Genomic DNA, 19,256 nt, shown 5'->3' with positions numbered 1-19,256 from the left:
AATGATACACACTTTTGTTTGCAATGTTAGACATTGTAAATAGATTAGATAGGCCCACATTTAAATGTGTCTAATTTCTTGTAAAATAAATAAGTAAACAATTTAGTAATAATACAACCAAACATTATTCCTGGCAACATGGAAAGAGTTCGCAAAATTGACTGCCTGTTGGGCAATTAAGCGTTTCATGTTTCATTTTACAGGTCCATCTTTTCCGAATAATTTAGCAAGACGTAATTTACCATTAAGTTGATGAAATAGATGTTGAGATAGATATTGTTGAGTATATACATATTATTTCCCAGGACACATGCAAATACTCAATTTAAGTAGAACTTACAGCAACAACAAAAATCAAACACCTACCAAAATCAAAATAACCAAACATTTTGAGAAGTTTGGACTGACTCATGACCGAAGTGGTCCTCAAATCCTCGCTGTGACTTTTCCTAAAACATGTGCTATCAAACTGGTAGATTGACAATACGTTATTTTAAAGACTCATTTGTCTTTAATTCCGATCATCAAACGAAGTGCTTGCAATCGTCAAAGATAACAAAAAATATGTTACATTTCAATTTTAGGGTGGAACTTCTCCAGGCGGGGCGGTGGATTGGTCACCTGACAAGACTACAACCAGCTGGGTAAACATGGCGTCTGTCTCCGGCTGTGGGAGTTACATGTAGCGCGTCTGTCCGTTCGCAGTGACTCTGTCGCACCGACACAGCAACGAGCCGGAGACGTGAAGAGGACCAGGCCGGCGCCGCGTCACTGAGGCTGCTTGTGTTGCTCTCTCAGCGTCCGGCAGGAACGACCTGATGCGTTCACGGACCTCCTGATCGCGCCACATAATTGCTTCTGAGAACAGAGACACTGATTTGTGTTTCGGTCGAGGTGTCTACTTACAAAAACCGAGGCTCTTGTTGGAGGGACTCTGATCTGGAGGGTTGGAGCTGACATTTGGACCCACTCTGCTCTGGGACCCCCTTTTTTATATTCTTTAATCAGCTTGATTTTTGTGTGTGTGTGTTGACTCTTAACCATTTCTGGATCCCTAGCATCTCCTATCTTTTTTTTTTTTTTTACCTCTCAAGCCAATGTGCAGCAGGATGGTCCATCTGTCTGCACTTCCTGTGGTTTCCCTCCGCCGCTGTGCTCCAGCAGCTGCTTTATGATTGTTTGTCGAGCTGCACCGCGCGTTGTGTCTCTCATGCCTTGCTCAACGGCACCACTATGATAGGCTTACCTGACGTGGTGGCGTTCACTAAAGAGGACGAGTATGGGCGGACGACTCCGGACCCCTGGGCTCTCCCCGAGGAGTTCTCAGTCCCTCTCCATCCTCTGGTGGACTCAAACCCCTGGGCCAAGACCTCCTACGCCAAGTTCACCAAAGACTTCATCCTCATCTCTGAGTTCTCGGAGCAGGTGGGCCCTCAGCCTCTCCTCACCTTCCCCGACGAGCCCAAAGTCTGCGGCACCTTCGATCTCAACTACTTCTCCCTGCGCATCATGTCGGTGGACTACCAGGCATCTTTCGTGGGACACCCACCGGGCAGCGGCTACCCGAGGCTCAGCTTCGTGGAGGACTCGAGGGTGGTGCTGGGCGACTCCAAGGAGGGGGCGTTCGCCTACGTCCACCACCTCACGCTCTACGACCTGGAGGCGAGGGGCTTTGTGCGGCCCTTCTGCATGGCCTACGTGTCGGCGGACGAGAGGAAAATCATGCTGCAGTTTCGGGAGCTGTCGCTCCGCTTCTCGCAGGCCTCCGAGTGCCTGAAGGCCGGGAACCGGAGAGCGTTTGCCAAGGAACTCCAGAGGAAGCTGCGAGACCTGGAGTAAGCACTTCTCAAGAGCTCGGACCGATCTGACGTCCTCTCGCATCTATTATTCAGCCGGTTAGCTGAAGGGCAAACAGAATAATCTTTGAGAGATTGTAATTGAAGGGCGTGAGGAATTAGTTTGAGGTCCCTGGAACAAATATTTGCAGTTGACCCCTTTTAATAGACCCCTCCCCCTTCGGTTTGTTGCCCATTTCCCATCAAGTAGAGTCCTCACAGTCGGTGCTCAGACACCTGGAGAACATGCAGGGCTCCGGGGCTGGAATAAAAGCACCAGAAGTTTGTGGTAATTTGATTAAAACGCAGCTTAATCAGCTTCATGTGAGCTCACTATAACTAGTCAGGCATTGCATTTAAGGTTTTTATTATTATTTTCATGGTTACACTAAACTAAAAGTGTGGATTACTTTAACCTGTTGATGGAGAATTCATAGAAAGACATTTCACAAACCGTGACCCTGCACCTGTGTTTTCTCCCCGCTCAGGTACACCCACTCCGTGCTGCAGCGGGAGGAGGGCCTGCAGAGGGAGGCGGGGCCTCAGTGCATGTACTCCGCTCACGCCGTGGAGAAGGCCAACGAGCTCGCCAACGTGGAAAAGAGCATCTACGAGCACCGAGACCTGCTGAGGCAGATCTGCTCCTACCACCACCGGCCACGCCGGGACCCTCACGCCGTCACCTGCCACAAGTGCATCGCCGAGTGCTTGAGCGAGTGCGAGCAGCTGTTCGACAAATACGCCAAGCTCGCCAACCCCTTCAGCTACACCAGCGAGAGGGAGGACGGGCGGGTTGACGGCGAGGGAGGAGGAGGGGACGAGGGCGGGAAGCGCCGGCCGTCCTACACGCCACAGCTGATCAAAGCCAAGTCGGCCAAGTGCTTCGACAAGCGGCTGAAGACCCTGACGGAGCTGTGCGACGCCACTTTCTACGACGCCACCGTGGAGCTCCTGAAGGAGACGGAGAGGAGTTTCCGCGGCGACTTGTGTTACCTGCACACGCGCCGCCTGGACAAGGCCCTGCGCAGGAAGCAGAGAATGACCAACTTCCTGTTCGAGGAGGACCTCGGAGATGACGACGAGGACGAAGGGGGGACGCTGAGACCGTTCTGTGCCGTGAACCATGCCGTGGATAACTTCACACTCTTGAGTCCGCCTCCGATTGTGCTGGTACCAGAACCTCGGGATCCTCTAGAGCGTGATGCTCTGGAGCCTCCAGACCCTCGAGACCCCAGCCCCACTCTGGAGACCGGGCGTGGGCTTGTGGAGAGCCAGTTGGAGTCGTCCCCCTCAGACCAGACTCTGGGGACCCAGGGGAGCTCGGAGGAAACCAAAGGGAGCTTCAGCAGCGGGGCGGGTCTAGCAGAGAGGCAACAGAACCTGGCTTGTATGAAGTCAGAAGCTCCTGATCCTGATTCTGACTTGACCCCGGACCACAACACTGACCCGGAGAGGGAGAGCAGCAGTGAAGAGGTAGAGACCACCGCCGGGGAGGACGAGGGAGACGGGACGCCGGTGTCCTTGCTGGAGGTGGCGTCTGAGCTGGAGGCCAGCAGAGAGGACGACGGGGCGTCCAATGGGGCGTGTGAGATGCAGTCCGACCTGCTGGTTCCGTTGGACACGGCGTGCTGCATGGCCCAAGAGGGGTTCCTTTACGAGGCCTCGGCCCCCGAGGCGGCGCCTCGTCCCGGCCAAAGCTCCCACCTGCAGCCCTGTCGACCACCGGTGGTCAACCAGGAGCCCCAGGCCCTGCTCCATCTCCAGGACGACTACACGGTGGGGTCCCCGTCCTCGGCCGGACTGCAGCTGCCCGTGGGGGGGGGGCTCCTCGGGGACCCGGATTCCCGAACCTCGGCGGGCGACGGGTTCGACTGTACCATGAGCGCGTCGGCGGGGTCCGACCGGGCCGCTTCGCCTCTGGGCTACGGGGGCGTGGTGACCCTGCGTCAGAGGAAGAAGGCCGGACAGGGAGCCCTGAGGTTCGTCCGGCAGTACCCGTTTGCCGTGCAGGCGCTGTGGTGCCTGCTGAGCGGCCGGACCCTGGTGGTGCTCGGGGCCGACGAGAGGACGGTCCGCCGGCTGGTCGCCGCCCTGGCCCTCTTCGTGCCTGGTCCGGGGAAGTGTGGGGAGAAGGTTCAAGCCTGGCTGTCCTGCCCCTTCACCCTGACGGACCTGCAGAGGTGGAAACTCGTTGGATTGCAAAGGTATTTAGAATTTATATCTAAAGCGTTTCACTTGATACAAAAAAATTAGCTTGACGCTGAGTTTGAAGATGAAGGTTTACTCCTGCTTGTAGCTTGTATCACTCTTTTTATTATACTGCAACTCATCTAGTCTGACTCGGTCCTCGAGAACTCGCACAACCAACTCTGCAATTAATAAACCTCCAGCCTCGCATCTGTACTTCGCTTCCACTTCGTCTTTCCTACGGCAGGATTGGGAATTGCAATATTTAACATCTAGAGAGGAGGCCTTGGCTTGATAAATGAAATGTCTTTGAGGCGCTGAGGGGCCGGGGGCTAGCTTTATTCTGAAGGAACCGATGTGAGTTGTGACGCCTCGAACTGGATTTTCTTCATCTTTACGCTCTCCCCTTATTAAAGTAGTGCAGACACATCTGCGTATCTATACAGTATATTGTCTTTTTAGTTGTACAATTACTACACAAACAATCAAAGCCGAGCATTTTGATTTAAATTGCTGTGCAGAATATTCTAGACGCCAACATTCAGAGCCAGCTGGCACACGCAAATATGGGCGACTTCAAATATGTAAATCACATTGTGCTGAGCATGCAAATCTTACAAATGTAATTAAATGTGTCTGTATGCGCTGCCTCCGCTAAGCACCGGCCTGTGCCGGTCTGTCTCTCCCAGAGTGGCGTCCCCGGTGGGCTCCAGCATGCTGTACTCGCTCTCCCGATACAGTCGCTACATCTCCATCCTGGATGCCGACCAGAAGACCCTGCGCTGTCCGTCGTATCGGGGCCAACTCCTCGCCAAAATAGCCGACCACCGCACCTACATCCGCCGCGGCTCCACCTTCTTCCTTCACCTGCAGAGCACGCTCTGTCACCTGGCGGCCAAGGCCTTCCTGTTGACCTTCACCCACCACCTCCACCTGCCGGTCAGCTCCACGGAAGGGCCCGAGGGGGTGGAGGGCAGACGCCTCTGCTTCCTGCAGGAGCAGCTGGGGCTGGGCGAAGAGGACAGCCACATCCTGCTCTACCTCAGCCAGCTCATCACTCGGCAGTACCTGCAGCCGGCCACCGGGGGCAGAGCGGCGGCGACGACTTGTTTTAGTTTTAACTACACCACCAGCGTTTTATACAAAATCTGATATCGCGTTGGGGCGAGGATTACCCGCACGCGTCGGGGCAAGAGTCATCTTTGACCCGGGGTTTTTAACGGACCAAAGGTGATCCTAAAAAGGTCCACGAACGTTTCAGTTTCAGGACAAACTTCTGCACTGGTTATTGTTTTATCTGTGTGATCTCTCTCTCTGCCTTGCTGTCTTCTTCTCCGGTCTTTCTCTTTTCACTCTGCGTGCAGGGAAGAAAGAGTCCGAGTGAGTTGTGAATGTCACTGAGCGGTTCACTTTGACGGTATTCAGTCCAGAGCACGTTGACACTCTCGAGGACACAAAACGGAGCAGACGAAGGTTGCGTCTACTTATTGTCCGATGAGTCATTTGTGTGTGTCGCTTGTTTTAAGGTCAGTCTCCATCCCTCTCCTCACCACACACACACACACACACACTTTCAATCCAATATGGCTGTCTGTGTGCTGCTCTGACCTCAGCCAGCTCGCTAAGAGGTCAGATCATAGCTCTGTGTTCACACCTACTAATCACTGAGTCTGTAACGCTATGATATCATCTCGGTTCTGTCCAAACATGTTTTTCAACCGGCTCGCATATGCTGACATTATCTGCCTGTGGAGAACAGACGCCTCTCCGAATCTATCCGTGAAACCTGCTTAGCGCTGCGCAGGCTTGTTACAGCTGGTTTTGTGACATGTCTCTCTCTCTCTCTCTCTCTCTCTCCCTCTCTCCCTCTCTCTCTCTGAGATCTATCACTTCTAAAGGCCAACACCTTTTTTTCTTTTAATATTCCTTTTGTGAATCAAAATGTAACCCACATTCCCGCAGTAATCTCTTGTCACGTCGTCTGATTGTAGATTTGACTTTTGAGAGCGTGAAGTAAACGTCCCAGCTATCAGGTCGCGATGCATGAGGAAGTGTGTTTGCCGTGTGAATTATAGATCCGGTCCCCCCCCCCCCCCCCCGCGTGATATTTGCATGTCCAGAAATAACGTCACAGCGATGCATACTCACCCGTGTTGGGCCAGCGGCAGCCACAACCTGTCACTATAATGTGCTGGCGAGCATTCTCATGGATTTTACTCACACAATCAACATTTTAAAAGCTACCTAACCTAAATGTATTGAATTCACTGTTGTCTTAAAGTCGTGTGAGGGCGTTGTGCTGTCAGCATGAGACTGTCTTGTGCCGGGGTGAATCGCCTTTGTGGTAATATTTCTGTTTCGTGTATTTGAGTGAACTGACTCGGAGAAGATGCTGAACAGTGATGTTGTGTTTGTGAAGATGTTATTTGGGGGGGGGGATACTTTCCTGTGCCATCAAGAGTAAAACTCTAAGCTTCACGCTTGGATTAGGACAGTAACCTATTGGGGTTTTTTTCTGAACAACCCTTGCTGGAAGTGTTATTTGAACAATATTTATTTAGGACAAGTTGACCATCATGCTGAGATGTCCTCTTTGGAGGATGTTGGATAATTTCCCAGTTGGGTTAAAAAAAATGTCTGTCTCATGGGCCAGTGAAACGACGATGAACAATCGTATTTTAGATTTTACTGTTCCGACTTGTGTGGCGTCGGTGATGGAGCTGTAGTTCTGTACTGAATGGTAACTGTACTTGTGACTGCATGGTCAGAGTTTTAATGTGAAAGGTCAAACTATGTCGACCATGGCTTCCTGCTATGAACAGGGCACTTATTTTTTTTAAATGGCATACACTTTTAACAAACAGCAACGTCACATTTTGTATTATACCTGATGTATTATTTCAGTTATTTATTTGATGCCACAGGTTGTCTTTTTTTTTTACTTTCTTTTTTTATTCTGTATCCCTCTAATGCAAAAAGGTGAATGTAATCCGAATAAGCCATACCACAGTGTGCTTAACACGTCGTCACGCAGTGTCCTTACGTTGCCATATCACGCCCCCCGTCGTGGAGTCGCTCACATCGCCCCCGTGAGGCGTCGCTGTTGCCAGTGATTTTAAAGAAGCTCGTTGTGAATGTATTGATGCTTTTTATGTAAATGTTGATGAAATTCATTTATTCCATTAAATTATTTGAATCCATTTCAGTTTTGCGTGATTTGATTGCCTAACACGGGAGTTGGGAGATTATGGAGAATATGGCTTTGGGATTCCAGATCATCGCTTCACGCCAAACACTCCATCTGTGTGACTTGCTTTCGCGATGACTGATGTGCGACTGTTTGGTGTCGTGAATAATTAATGCTCATCAGCGAAAACCACTAATGGGCCCTGCAGTGAAATAGCAGGTGGTGGACTGAAGGAGAAAGTAGCAGTAAATTAATAAAAATGCAGCAATATTACAATAGTATGGTCGTGCAGGTGAAGGATGAGTGTGTGGGCAGCTGTGTGTCACTCATGATGCAAACAAGTGGGCTTTTATCACTTAAGCCTTTAATGATATTAATGTAAATCTGGTTGTACTATAGGCATGCCTGAGAAGACTTGTCACTGATGTATCTTGACTGAGTAGCTGCTGTAGTCATGGCAACATTAATGCTCACTAAATGTGGGGCTACTTGTGGAGTCTTAACAAGTAGGATGGAGCCAGAGCCTTCAGGTATCAAGCTCCTCTTCTATGGAACTAGCTTCCACCTTCAGTCCGGGAGGCAGACAGTCACCTCATTTAAGACTTTCCTCTTATAGTTCGGGCTGAATCAGGTTCACCTGGTCCAGATCTAGAGATGCTGCTATAGGTTTATTAGATTAGATATTCCTTTATTAGTCCAACAGTGGGGAAATTTCAGGATCACAGCAGCGGATGCACATTAGAGCATTAATAGAAAATAAAAAACAATATTGTAGCAGGCCCGAGGCCGCCACCCGTGGGTTTCCCCCCCCAGCACCAAGGATCCGCCAGACCGCACGAGGTGTTGTTCAAAGACATATTTATTATCTGCACACACCACACAGCAGACCGTTCAGCAACGCGTCTGCTCACCTCTCCCCCTCCACTCTCTAGTGGGAGCATTTATAGGGGTGGCCTCGGCTGCTGACTAATTGCCAATCACCAGCAGCCGAGGCCAAATCAGTCACAGCTGCCACACTCCCCACCACTCGATTTAGGCCGGGGCTCCATCCGGCCTAGCCTACTCCCCCTCCCCCCCCCATGAGAGCTTGGGCGGAGGAGGGGCTCTGGGGGACCGGGACCGGGCTCGGGAGGAGGGGGCTCTGTGGGACCGGGCTCAGGACGTGGGGGGGACGGGGTCGACTGGGACGGGGGGACGGGGAGCTGAAGCCAGCAGAGATGGGGACGGGCCCCGGGGATCAGGGGTTGGTAGCGGCGTCGGGTCCCGGGGAACCAGGGTCGGCCTTCCGCCGACGGGTCCCGGGGAACATGGGTCGTCGGCAGCTCAGACGGCTCCTGGACCTCGGAGGTCGGCAGCTCCGACGGGTCCTGGGGCTCTGGGGTCGGCAGCTCCGACGGGTCCTGGGGTTCTGGGGTCGGCAGCGCCGACGGGTCCTGGGGTTCTGGGGTCGGCAGCTCCGACGGGTCCTGGGGTTCTGGGGTCGGCAGCTCCGACGGGTCCTGGGGTTCTGGGGTCGGCAGCTCCGACGGGTCCTGAGGCTCTGGGATCGGCAGCTCCGACGGGTCCTGGGGTTCTGGGGTCGGCAGCTCCGACGGGTCCTGGGGTTCTGGGGTCGGCAGCTCCGACGGGTCCTGGGGCTCTGGGGTCGGCAGCTCCGACGGGTCCTGAGGCTCTGGGGTCGGCAGCTCCGACGGCTCCTGGACCTCGGGGGTCGGCAGCTCCGACGGGTCCTGGGGTTCTGGGGTCGGCAGCTCCGACGGGTCCTGGGGTCCTGGGGTTCGGCAGCTCCGACGGGTCCTGGGTCTCGGGGTTCGGCAGCTCCGACGGCTCCTGGGCCTCGGAGGTCGGCAGCTCCGACGCGTGCTGGGTCTCGGGGTTCGGCCGCATAGCCGGCGGGTCCAGGAAGGCCTTGAGGTACCGGCGGTTCTCCTCCGCCTGTGCCCGCCCCATCTCCTCAATTCTGGCCAGCATTTGGCCCAAGCTGTCCATCAGCTCCACCTCCGGATCTGGCCGCATCCTTTCCAGGCGCTGGGTTCCCGGGGGCCCCACGTTGGGCTCCAGTGTAGCAGGCCCGATGCCGCCACCCGTGGGTTTCCCCCCCCAGCACCAAGGATCCGCCAGACCGCACGAGGTGTTGTTCAAAGACATATTTATTATCTGCACACACCACACAGCAGACCGTTCAGCAACGCGTCTGCTCACCTCTCCCCCTCCACTCTCTAGTGGGAGCATTTATAGGGGTGGCCTCGGCTGCTGACTAATTGCCAATCACCAGCAGCCGAGGCCAAATCAGTCACAGCTGCCACAAATATAAATACTAATTCTAAATATACAGAGGAAACAACATATATACACAAGGCAGTGACCAAAGTGAATTTCCAGCAGGTTAAAGTGTCCAGGAAAGTGAAGTGCTGAGTTTTCCAGGATCTCCTGCAGTGTGTTGTGCAGCCTGACAGCAGCAGGAAGGAAGGACTTGTGCTACCTCTCCCTCAGACACCGGGGAGGAATCAGCCGGTGGCTGAAGGAGCTGAAGGAGCTGCTAGAGCGTCCTGCATGGGGTGGGAGGCGTGGTTAATCAGGGACGAGAGCTTTGCCCTCATCCTCCCGTCCCCCACCACCTCCACAGTATCCAGAGGACACCCCAGCACGCTGCTGGCCTTCTTTAGCAGCTTGTTCAGCCTCTTCCTGTCAGCCGCCGCCATGCTGCTGCTCCAGAAGACCACTCAATAGAAGATGGCTGATGCCACCACAGAGTCAAAGGTCTTCAGGAGTGCTCCCTGCACTCCAAAGGACCTCAGTCTCCTCAGCAGAAAGTCTCCTCAGTCCCTTTTTATAGAGTGCGTGTGCATGGTCAGCCCAGTCCAGTTTGTTGTTCAGGTGAACACCCAGGTACTTATAAGATCTTACCATCTCAATGTCCAGTCCCTGGATGCTCACTGGTACTGGAGGAGAGCGTTTACCACGGCGGAAGTCCACCACCAGCTCCTTGGTCTTACTGGAGTTGATGTGGAGGCGGTTCCGCTGGTCACATGACATCTATTCTTCTGTCCATCCTGGAGAGGGATACTCCTGTTGCTCTCCTGAAGGTTTCTTCTTTTTCCCATGAAAGGTTTTTTTCTAATGAGTTTATCCTGGTCCAATGTGAGGACCTGAACAGGGATGTCTGTGTACAGATTGTAAAGCACTACGGCAAATGTGTGATATCGGGCTATATAAAATAAATCATTAATTTAAAATATACAGAGTAAGAATCTGCTTTTAGTCAAAATACATGGAAATGGTCATTAAGATAATTTCATCCCAAGTATTATATATTAAAGAAAAGGTGACTGATTGAATTTGGGATTGACTTCTAATTCAAAGAAATTGGGTTTTGTAATTGTGGTGAAGAGCAAGAAATGTTTATTTTTTTCCTCAAATGCCTAAATCTGAACTTTCTAGAGGACCTGCGATGCAGGTCACCTCTCAAAGATCAGACACATACAAAATATTAAGGCTTACTTTTAGGCATGGTTAGAATATGCTCTGCAAATTGTTATTGATTCATGCTACTTCAAGAAAATGTATTTCACGAGATAAAATAACAAAAATATACACTTATTAATCCCCAAGGGGAAATTAGTTCTCTGCATTTAACCCATCCTTAGTTAATAAGGAGCAGTGGGCTGCAGTGATGCGCCCAGGAAGCAACTGGGGGTTCAGTGCCTTGCTCAAGGACACTTCGACTTGCAACTAATGGGGAGAGCGGGGATCGAACCCACAACCTTGCGGTTGCAGGACGGCCCTCTTACCCCACTGAGCTACAGCCGCCCCGAGATGAATTATGAGTTGATCAAGAACAATGATACTTGAGTAAAAGTGAACCTCCCACTTTACAAACATCAAAAAACAAAAGATAAGCTCAGGTAAATCAGATTTGTTTTATTTAAAATTACACTACAAGAACAATGATGAAGACAACACGTTGAGGATTAAAACGATGACATTTCAAAACTAAACTCCTCCCTCCCAGTCCTCTTCAAGTTAAATGAAAAACAGAATTTTAAATGAGCTCACAGTGGGCATTACAAGCTGGAATGACAGGCCTTCAGAAACATCTGACCTCAACTTTCTACTTTGAGCTTTTGGAGTTTAGGGATTAGTTAAGTAGGAAAAAAATGCAAGTAATACAATATCGCCCCTCTGTGTATTCTCCTTTGCTCCCCTGTGTTCAAAATCCCCCTTTAAGTGCAACGGAGGATGAAGATATCTGTGATTTGTTTCCGACTGAAATAAAGACTACGGTATGTTGCTTTGGGGGTTTTGAGTGCACAGATGGTGGCTGGCTGAGCCCCGACGCCCAGCCGATAGGAGACGGGGTGTTAGCACTTAGCCAGAACAGCCTCTGCAGCCACAGTGGGTGCATTCAATGATCCTTCCCTGCAGCAAGAAAATTAAAAAAGAAAGCCAGATTTAGACCACACAGGAAACGACCACACACCATCACATACGGCTTCATGTGACGTCTCTCATTAAGATTGTTTTTCCAAATTATGAAAGCAGACGACTGCAGTGAGAATCATCCAAATGATGTCAGACTTACGACTTCCAGCTTGCTCTTGGGGACTCTGCAGATGCAGTTGGTTCCAAAATTGGTGTCTCGGGTTTGGATGCAACGCAGACAGCACAGGTTCTCGTAGCCCTGCTTCTTCCACTTGGCAATCAGGTTCTTGTCTGCGTAGCCTTCCTTTATACAGTAATCATACAGCTCTGTGGGGAGACACACAGAAAGACAACACTGGTTTGGAATATAGTTCACAGCATATAACAAAATAAATACAAACATTAAAAAAAACACAGAAAAAGCATACTTTGTTGATATCTTGGCGTGTTATAAAATACAAACAGATAAAATGTTAGTCAAACACGATAACAGATTATCCATACGTCATGTTGAATTTTAAGCATTATATAAAATGTTGAAGGAAAATTACAAACAAAGAGGAAGAAGAAAATACTAAGTTGAAATGGGAATCAGACTTGAAATAGTTCAACAAGTAGAGGGGAAACTCAGTCTACCTCTGCTGATGGCCTTTCTCTTGACGAAGAGGTCGAAGATGTATCGGCTCCGCTGATGATGCAATCTGAAAATAGGCCAAAGAGCCTCGACCTTTCGCTTTCCCTCATGAGGCTCCGTTTCAGCTGGGAAACAGAGAAAAACAAAAATCAGGATAGTTAGCTTTGTGAGGTCAAACAAAATGTTGAGATATTGCATACTATATAAATAATAAAGCTGCTACTCAAAGAACCTTTACTAGTATTAGACTACTTTCCTAAATGTGTTGGATGGGGTTGAGGTCAGCGTACTCTGCCAATCTGTTGCAAGCCAACTTGTGTCTCAAAAACAACTATGATGTATACAATAACATGGATGTTCCCTAAATTGGAGCCAAGTAGTAGAGTCAAAGTAAACGGTGTATTGTGGTCATATAGTTTAACACTAAACAGAAAAAGTGAAATTACAGAAATGATAAACAATTGCATCCGACTGAATTACATCCACGTCACCAGTCGCCAACATCGGTCGTTTGATTCGTTGATTTCCTCCAGTCGCGGTGACCCGCTGCCGTCAGCGTTTAGCAGACGGTCGCGTTGGTTATCAATTTCCAAAATGTCAGCCAAAAAAACCTTTTACAAACACCAGCCAAGGATTAACCGGCTGAAAAATAGGACTAAACGGGTTTATCGTGTTTAAATCTATCAACATAGAAACACAACGCGAGGTGAAGACAGTGGCCATTTTATCCGCACAGGCTGCGCGCTGCGGTTGGAGCCCGACGGCAAAGTGATCGCGATCATCTTCTTCTTCTACCGGCTCACCTTCTCTCATTTTCTGATCCAGCTCGTCCAAAGTGGGCTCGATGAGCTCCCAGCCGTCTGGGGGTGGCTTCCGACTTCTCTTTACTTTTGGCATTTTGCTCTGTTTAATACGAATAGAGAACAAAAGCTCTCCGTGTTTTCGTTTTGTTTTTTGCGAACTCGTTTAACGGCGCTACAGTTGGACGTCGCTCTGGGGTCCGTTTGACCTTCTTGTCGCTTGAATGACGTCACTGTACCGAATAAACATTTTCCATTTAACCGTTTTTTATCACTTCTTCAATCTTTTCTCTGACCAACACACTGTTAACATTTATATTAACATTTATTTGGGTCTGTTTACAGATTAAAGCAATGTACAAGTCTTTCCGTCGATCCTGGCACATTGCGTTACTTTAGCAGCCTACCAAATTGCCTAAAAATAAACAACGTCTTTTATGTTATTGTATTTCATAATTCACGTAATTTAGTCAAATGACTGCAAATTATATGAAAATATGTGCATCATTTAGTATATATCAGCACACATCTTTACTATATCGTAGGAAAAAATACCTACATTAAATATTTGTTTAAAGGCAAATACTTCGACGACTCAGAGTATTTCTATACTCAACCCCAGTGAGAGTTTAGCAGCTGTCAGTTCTTAGTACTGCTTTGACACTTGTGTTTTCTGTCAGTTTTTAGTTTTTAAATCGAGGATTTGTTTGTCAAAATGCCCAAAGGAGGTAAGAATGATTTAAACCCCGCTTGACATCAGTTTTACACATGTGTTGACCTGCTGTTAGCCACCCAACAACAGGCAGAAGTCCAGGAGTTACACATGTAGTCAGAAACAAGCACTGACAGCATGTCTACCAACCACACTACTTATTTAGACCCTTGTCTGGTCGCTGGTCCTCACCCACGCTGAACACTGTATATGCATTTCTCTGTGATGTCCTTTGTCATCATGGTTCTTGATGCAGGGAGGAAAGGTAGCAACAAGGGTCGTGTGAGGACGTACACCAGCCCTGAGGAGATAGATGCCCAGATGAAGGCAGAGAAAGAGAGGAAACAGGTTGGTGGCTTGCAATACATTCAAATACAGTTTGAACCATGTTCATGTTTGAATCAATGTTTGAACAGACAAGTGTGTTCAGCTTTTCTCTAAAGTGTTGTTAAAGCTAAAGGATGGGTCCCACACTTCTCAAAATGCAACTCATAACATATTTCCATTGGAAAGAGTACATTTAAGGTAGTCATCTTTGTGTCTGACATTGCTGGATTACCTTCTAACCAGCCAAAAGAGAGGGATGGATGTGAAAGGAACCGATATTTGAAGAGTAAAGAGAAGAAAAACAAACTGCATATGTTGGTTGTATTCCCTGTTGTCAGCCTCTCCTCATTCATGTGTTCTAGCAAGAGCAGGAAGCAGAAGAGGCGGGAGGTGCAGCTCAGAATGACATTGCAGAGGAGAAGCTCCCGGCATCAGGCTCAGAAGACAGCGAAGATGAAAACTCAGATGTACGCCACGCCGTTTCTGTCACTGCCGTGTTCTGTAGCACACATTCAAATAGTATTAGAAGTTGTTATTGATAAATGATGTGTACCTTTGAAGCCCTTTGTACACATTCCTTTTGTATGTATGTTGTGATGTGTTTACAGAGGAGGAGAGCGGGTGTGCAGGGCTTGATAGAAATCGAGAACCCCAACCGAGTGGCTCAGAAGTCCAAGAAGGTGACGCAGATTGAGCTGGATGAGCCCAAGCAGTTATCAAGGAGAGAGAGGTGTGTGTTGGTGTGTCATCGTGTCATGCTACATTGGAACTTCGTTTTTAACAAATAATATTTAGCACAATTATCCTAACAGAAGAAGCTGCATGCATACTATTTGGAGAAGTATGGAGTCATATGATGCACTGATACCCAGCTATTTTCTCTTGTGTATTCTGTGTTTTTAATATGCAAAAACACAGAATAATAGCATATTCTGAAACTAGTTGGGACATTAATGCTCAAAGGGCTAATGGGTTGGTTGTGTTTTTATTTTATTAACCCTCCTGTTACCTTTACATTTACTAACATATTTTACCCTCGGGGTCAATTTGACCCCAGCAATTAAAACCTCCAGAAAATTATTAGAATTAATATTGTTTCCCAAGTTTAAGTGTGAGGTACTTTATGTTTGTTTGTTGACTACCTAAATAGCCCTTTAAATATATAAAAAAGTTGATATTTCTTATATGTTTGACACAGTGAAAAACAGCCTGGGGTCAAATTGACCCCAAAGAACACCGACATTAAACATTGAATGGGGTCAAATTGACCCGAAAGGTAACAGGAGGGTTACAAATAAATAAATTCCCACTCCCCCATGTTTGATCATAACTTTATTTAATGTCACTTCTTCTCCCCAACTTGACACACACACACACACACACAGGGAGGAGATAGAGAAGCAGAAAGCGAAGGAGCGCTACATGAAGATGCACTTGGCAGGGAAAACAGACCAGGCCAGAGCTGACCTCGCTCGTCTCGCCATCATCAAGAAACAGAGAGAAGATGCGGCGAAAAAGAAAGAAGAAGAGAAAAAAGGTAAGCAAAACATAGGTAAATATCCTTTTAAAGACTGGAATCTGGTTTTGTATCCGTTGAGTCTTTCAGCCAGTGAGTGTCCAGTTGGAGCTCTGCAAAGTAAAGTCGCAGATCTACTATTCGTGACTCTGTGTTTTGAAAATATGAAAAATAAAGCATAAATGTAATCTCTTTGGTCCGCTGGTGAAGATGATGCAGCTTCAGTCTTTAGTACAAAACTCTTTTCAACATTTTCCACCAACTCATGAAGTCTGACAGCAACAGTCTTCATTTCAGTCTGGCGTTGGTCACCAAGACAATTTTGTGTTTTCCATGAAAACTCACACTTATATTTATCAAATGAATTGCAGAATGAAAAGAAAATATATTCAAGACATTGACAAGGTTAGGAATAATGATTTTTATTTGAAATATTAGTTTTTTTCTTCAAATTTCAAAATAAAAGGAAGGCCAGTTGTATAGCTTCTCTCACCAGCATAACTGTTTTCAGCTATGCTAACATAAAAAGGGTTTTATAACCCTCCATTAGTCTTCTAAGCCAATGAGCAAACACAATGTACCATTACAATGTCATTAACCACATTAACAATGTATAGAGTGTATTTCTGATTAATTTAATGTTATCTTCATTGAAAAAAACTGCTTTACTTTGAAAAATAAGGACATTTCTAAGTGACCCCAAACTTTTGAACGGTTGTGTGTGTGTGTGTGTGTGTGTATATATATATATAGGTATATGTATGTATGTATATATATAGATATGTATGTATATATTTATGTATGTATATATATATATAACAAATTGTATTTTTTATTTATTAATTAGTTTTCTAGTAAAGAGTCGGTATAAAAACACATAGTAAAACGTGGAACAATAAAGCTGAATGAATGAATAAAGAAAATTGTACACACAAACTGTTGGAAAACATTAACCTCAATTAATTTTGACAAACATTTGGGACCTTTTTGGATTATTCTCCAACATTATTATGTGGAGAGAACCTCCACTACACAAATTACATTCTCTCCAAATATCTGACATCAGAGTTTCTGAGAAATTCAAGTTACTACGTGTGTTTCATCAGCAATGTGGACGACGTGATAGTGTGTCACGATATCTCGATGTATGATTCAATAACAATATGACTCCTTTGAGGGACGATACATTAACATATTGAATGATCTGAAAGGGAGAACGCCACAGCAGTTTGTCATGCTGATTGTGTCTGTTTTTTATTTTACAGCAAAAGATGCAGCGGCGTTGGCGGCGAGAGGAATAAACTCCCAGTCTAGAAAATGATGCAGAGAATTAATTAGATGCTTTTTTTTTTTTACATATTGACGGACTGACACAAAATATATATATATTATCAATCAATAAAAACTGCAGAAATTGAGATGTTCTACAACTTTTGACCAGTAGTGTGTGTGTGTGTGTATTTATATATATATATGTATGCAGGCACGTGCACAGATAGACCCCTAGTGGTGCTCAAGCACCAGCCCTTTTGCCCTGGATGAGAAAAGTGCCGTTTCTGCTAGAGCCACATTTTTTCTTCATTATCAGTATTTAAGAAATAAAGTTACTCTCTGTCATCAAGTTCCCCCAAATGTGTATGGATGTCTGTCGGGGCCCTCCCTCCTCCACTTAGAGCGCAGTAGCAGAAAAACAACACTTGTAATAACTATACTTACTAATTGAGAATGAGGTCATGCCAGGAAATATCAGACTTCCGTGAAAACGTTATAATGCCTCAGTCTGATATTTCACGGCATGACCTCACTCTGAGTTAGTAAGTAGTTATTACAAGTGTTGTTTTTTCTTGCATTTACTCTTTTCATCCGAGCGGTCGAGGTTAGTAAGTCGTTTATTATATGGCATTTTTTCGCTCCTAATGTTTTGTAAATAAAAACTAATTGTAATATGTGATTTTGTTCAGCTCTCATGTCTTCTCACGACACGATGTGTTTCAGGTGTTTCCTAGCAACCAATTACTTAACTTCAAGTTACAGTGATCAATAGAATAATCATTTTGCCGATGGGTGCCCTTTTGGGGGGGTTTGAGCACCTGCCCCCCAAAATGTCTGTGCATGTGCCTGTATATATATATATATGTGTGTATACACTACCATTCAAAAGTTTGGGATCACCCAGACAATTTCGTGTCTTCCATGAAAAATCACACTTTTATTTATCAAATGAATATAAAATATAGTCAAGACATTGACAAGGTTAGAAATAATTATTAATATTTGAAGTATTAATTTTGTTATACAAACTTCAAGCTCAAAGGAAGGCCAGTTGTATAGCTTGTATCACCAGCATAACTGTTTTCAGCTGTGCTAACATAATTGCACGGGTTTTCTAATCAGACATTAGTCTTCTAAGGCGATTAGCAAACACAATGTACCATTAGAACACTGGAGTGATAGTTGATGGAAATGGGCCTCTATACACCTATGGAGATATTTCATTAGAAACCAGACGTTTCCACCTAGAATAGTCATTTACCACATTAACAATGTAGAGAGTGTATTTCTGATTAATTTAATGTTATCTTTATTGAAAAAACAGTGCTTTTCTTTGAAAAATAAAGTCATTTCTAAGTGATCCCAAACTTTTGAACAGTAGTGTATATATATATATGTATATATATAATATATATATGTATATATATATATATATATATATATACATAGGCACGTGCACAGGTAGAGCCCTCATGGTGCTCAAGCACGTGCCCCTTTGCCCTGGATGAGAAAAGTGCCCTTTCTGTATTCATGTCAAATACACATTATTGTGGTCGTTATGCTCCGGTTTATTTTTTCTGTTTTTTAGATATGAGACGGGAGCTGTTCTTCCAGAAAGCCCGTCGGCCCAAAGATGAACGTTACGATTAAAGTCTCCGTTTGATTCCTTCTACAGGTTGGAACCGACATGCCACGTTCAACGAGTCCAGAAGGCCGAGCCCTGAGTCCGGCTGCTGGGAGGCGAGGAGCTTCCAGACGGACTCTTCAGGAGCTGCTGGACGAGGTGCCGGCTCATGTCTCCTGTCCTCAGACTCCAGAGGACGTCCATTCATGCTGCTGAGGTCCAGCGGTTGTGGAGACGTCCTCCTCCATGTTGTCTGTTCTTTGGTTTTGTGTCAATGTTCTCCATCCAGTTAGGAGTTTGGTATAAAAGCATCGTGTAGTTCTGTTCGCCAACAAGTTGTGTTTCCAACAAAAAGACTCAAGCAGTGCAAAAGTCTCAGAGTTTCCTTCACAGGTTTGGGTTCACAGGAGGGTTCACAGGTGAGGTCCGCTCGTGTCAAAGTCCAAAGTGCAAAGGGCAGAATCAGAACGTCCGCGGCCTTAAATACCCTCGGTCCGGTTTCCATGGCATTGACTGAAGTGCGTGCGTGCATGCGTGCGATTGAGCAATACAGAGGCATTATTTATTTCCCCCATATTTTTTAAATATATATTTGATTCATAAGAGTAATTATTATTATTATTATTTTAATTTTTATTATTAGTAGAAGTATTATTATAAGTATTATTATTATTATTATTTCTCAGTTATCTGTCGCTATTCAGTAGCTGTATGAGATGTAAAGCCAAACTGTATGCTAG

The 19,256-nt window shown here is 46.6% G+C and overlaps 3 protein-coding genes across 4 annotated transcripts; 2 read left to right on the top strand and 1 right to left on the bottom strand.

Annotated features, from left to right (window-relative positions):
• Nucleotides 1-692: 692 nt before the first annotated feature.
• On the top strand, nt 693-7,222 carry smcr8a (Smith-Magenis syndrome chromosome region, candidate 8a). Of its 2 annotated transcripts, none has more exons than XM_056408005.1 (3): nt 693-1,835; nt 2,324-4,039; nt 4,712-7,222. In XM_056408005.1, the coding sequence occupies exons 1-3, from the start codon at nt 1,234-1,236 to the stop codon at nt 5,172-5,174; spliced, it is 2,781 nt and encodes a 926-aa protein (XP_056263980.1). In that variant the 5' UTR covers nt 693-1,233; the 3' UTR covers nt 5,175-7,222. The 2 variants fall into 2 exon arrangements, with proteins under 2 accessions (XP_056263980.1, XP_056263979.1); XM_056408004.1 differs by having other exon boundaries at nt 4,682-7,222.
• A 3,888-nt stretch (nt 7,223-11,110) lies between these two features.
• Nucleotides 11,111-13,258, bottom strand: bud31 (BUD31 homolog). Its single transcript, XM_056407320.1, has 4 exons — nt 13,069-13,258; nt 12,268-12,390; nt 11,792-11,958; nt 11,111-11,628 (listed from the first exon to the last, which is right to left on the bottom strand). The coding sequence occupies exons 1-4, from the start codon at nt 13,160-13,162 to the stop codon at nt 11,578-11,580; spliced, it is 435 nt and encodes a 144-aa protein (XP_056263295.1). The 5' UTR covers nt 13,163-13,258; the 3' UTR covers nt 11,111-11,577.
• Nucleotides 13,259-13,704: 446 nt separating this feature from the next.
• On the top strand, nt 13,705-17,289 carry pdap1b (pdgfa associated protein 1b). The gene is made up of 6 exons (XM_056407520.1): nt 13,705-13,793; nt 14,034-14,125; nt 14,467-14,571; nt 14,713-14,834; nt 15,490-15,641; nt 16,886-17,289. The coding sequence occupies exons 1-6, from the start codon at nt 13,781-13,783 to the stop codon at nt 16,939-16,941; spliced, it is 540 nt and encodes a 179-aa protein (XP_056263495.1). The 5' UTR covers nt 13,705-13,780; the 3' UTR covers nt 16,942-17,289.
• Nucleotides 17,290-19,256: the final 1,967 nt, after the last annotated feature.

The sequence above is a fragment of the Pseudoliparis swirei genome, chromosome 23, assembly GCF_029220125.1.
Source record: "Pseudoliparis swirei isolate HS2019 ecotype Mariana Trench chromosome 23, NWPU_hadal_v1, whole genome shotgun sequence".
Lineage (NCBI taxonomy): Eukaryota > Metazoa > Chordata > Actinopteri > Perciformes > Liparidae > Pseudoliparis > Pseudoliparis swirei.
This window is presented reverse-complemented; position numbering and strand designations above follow the sequence as displayed.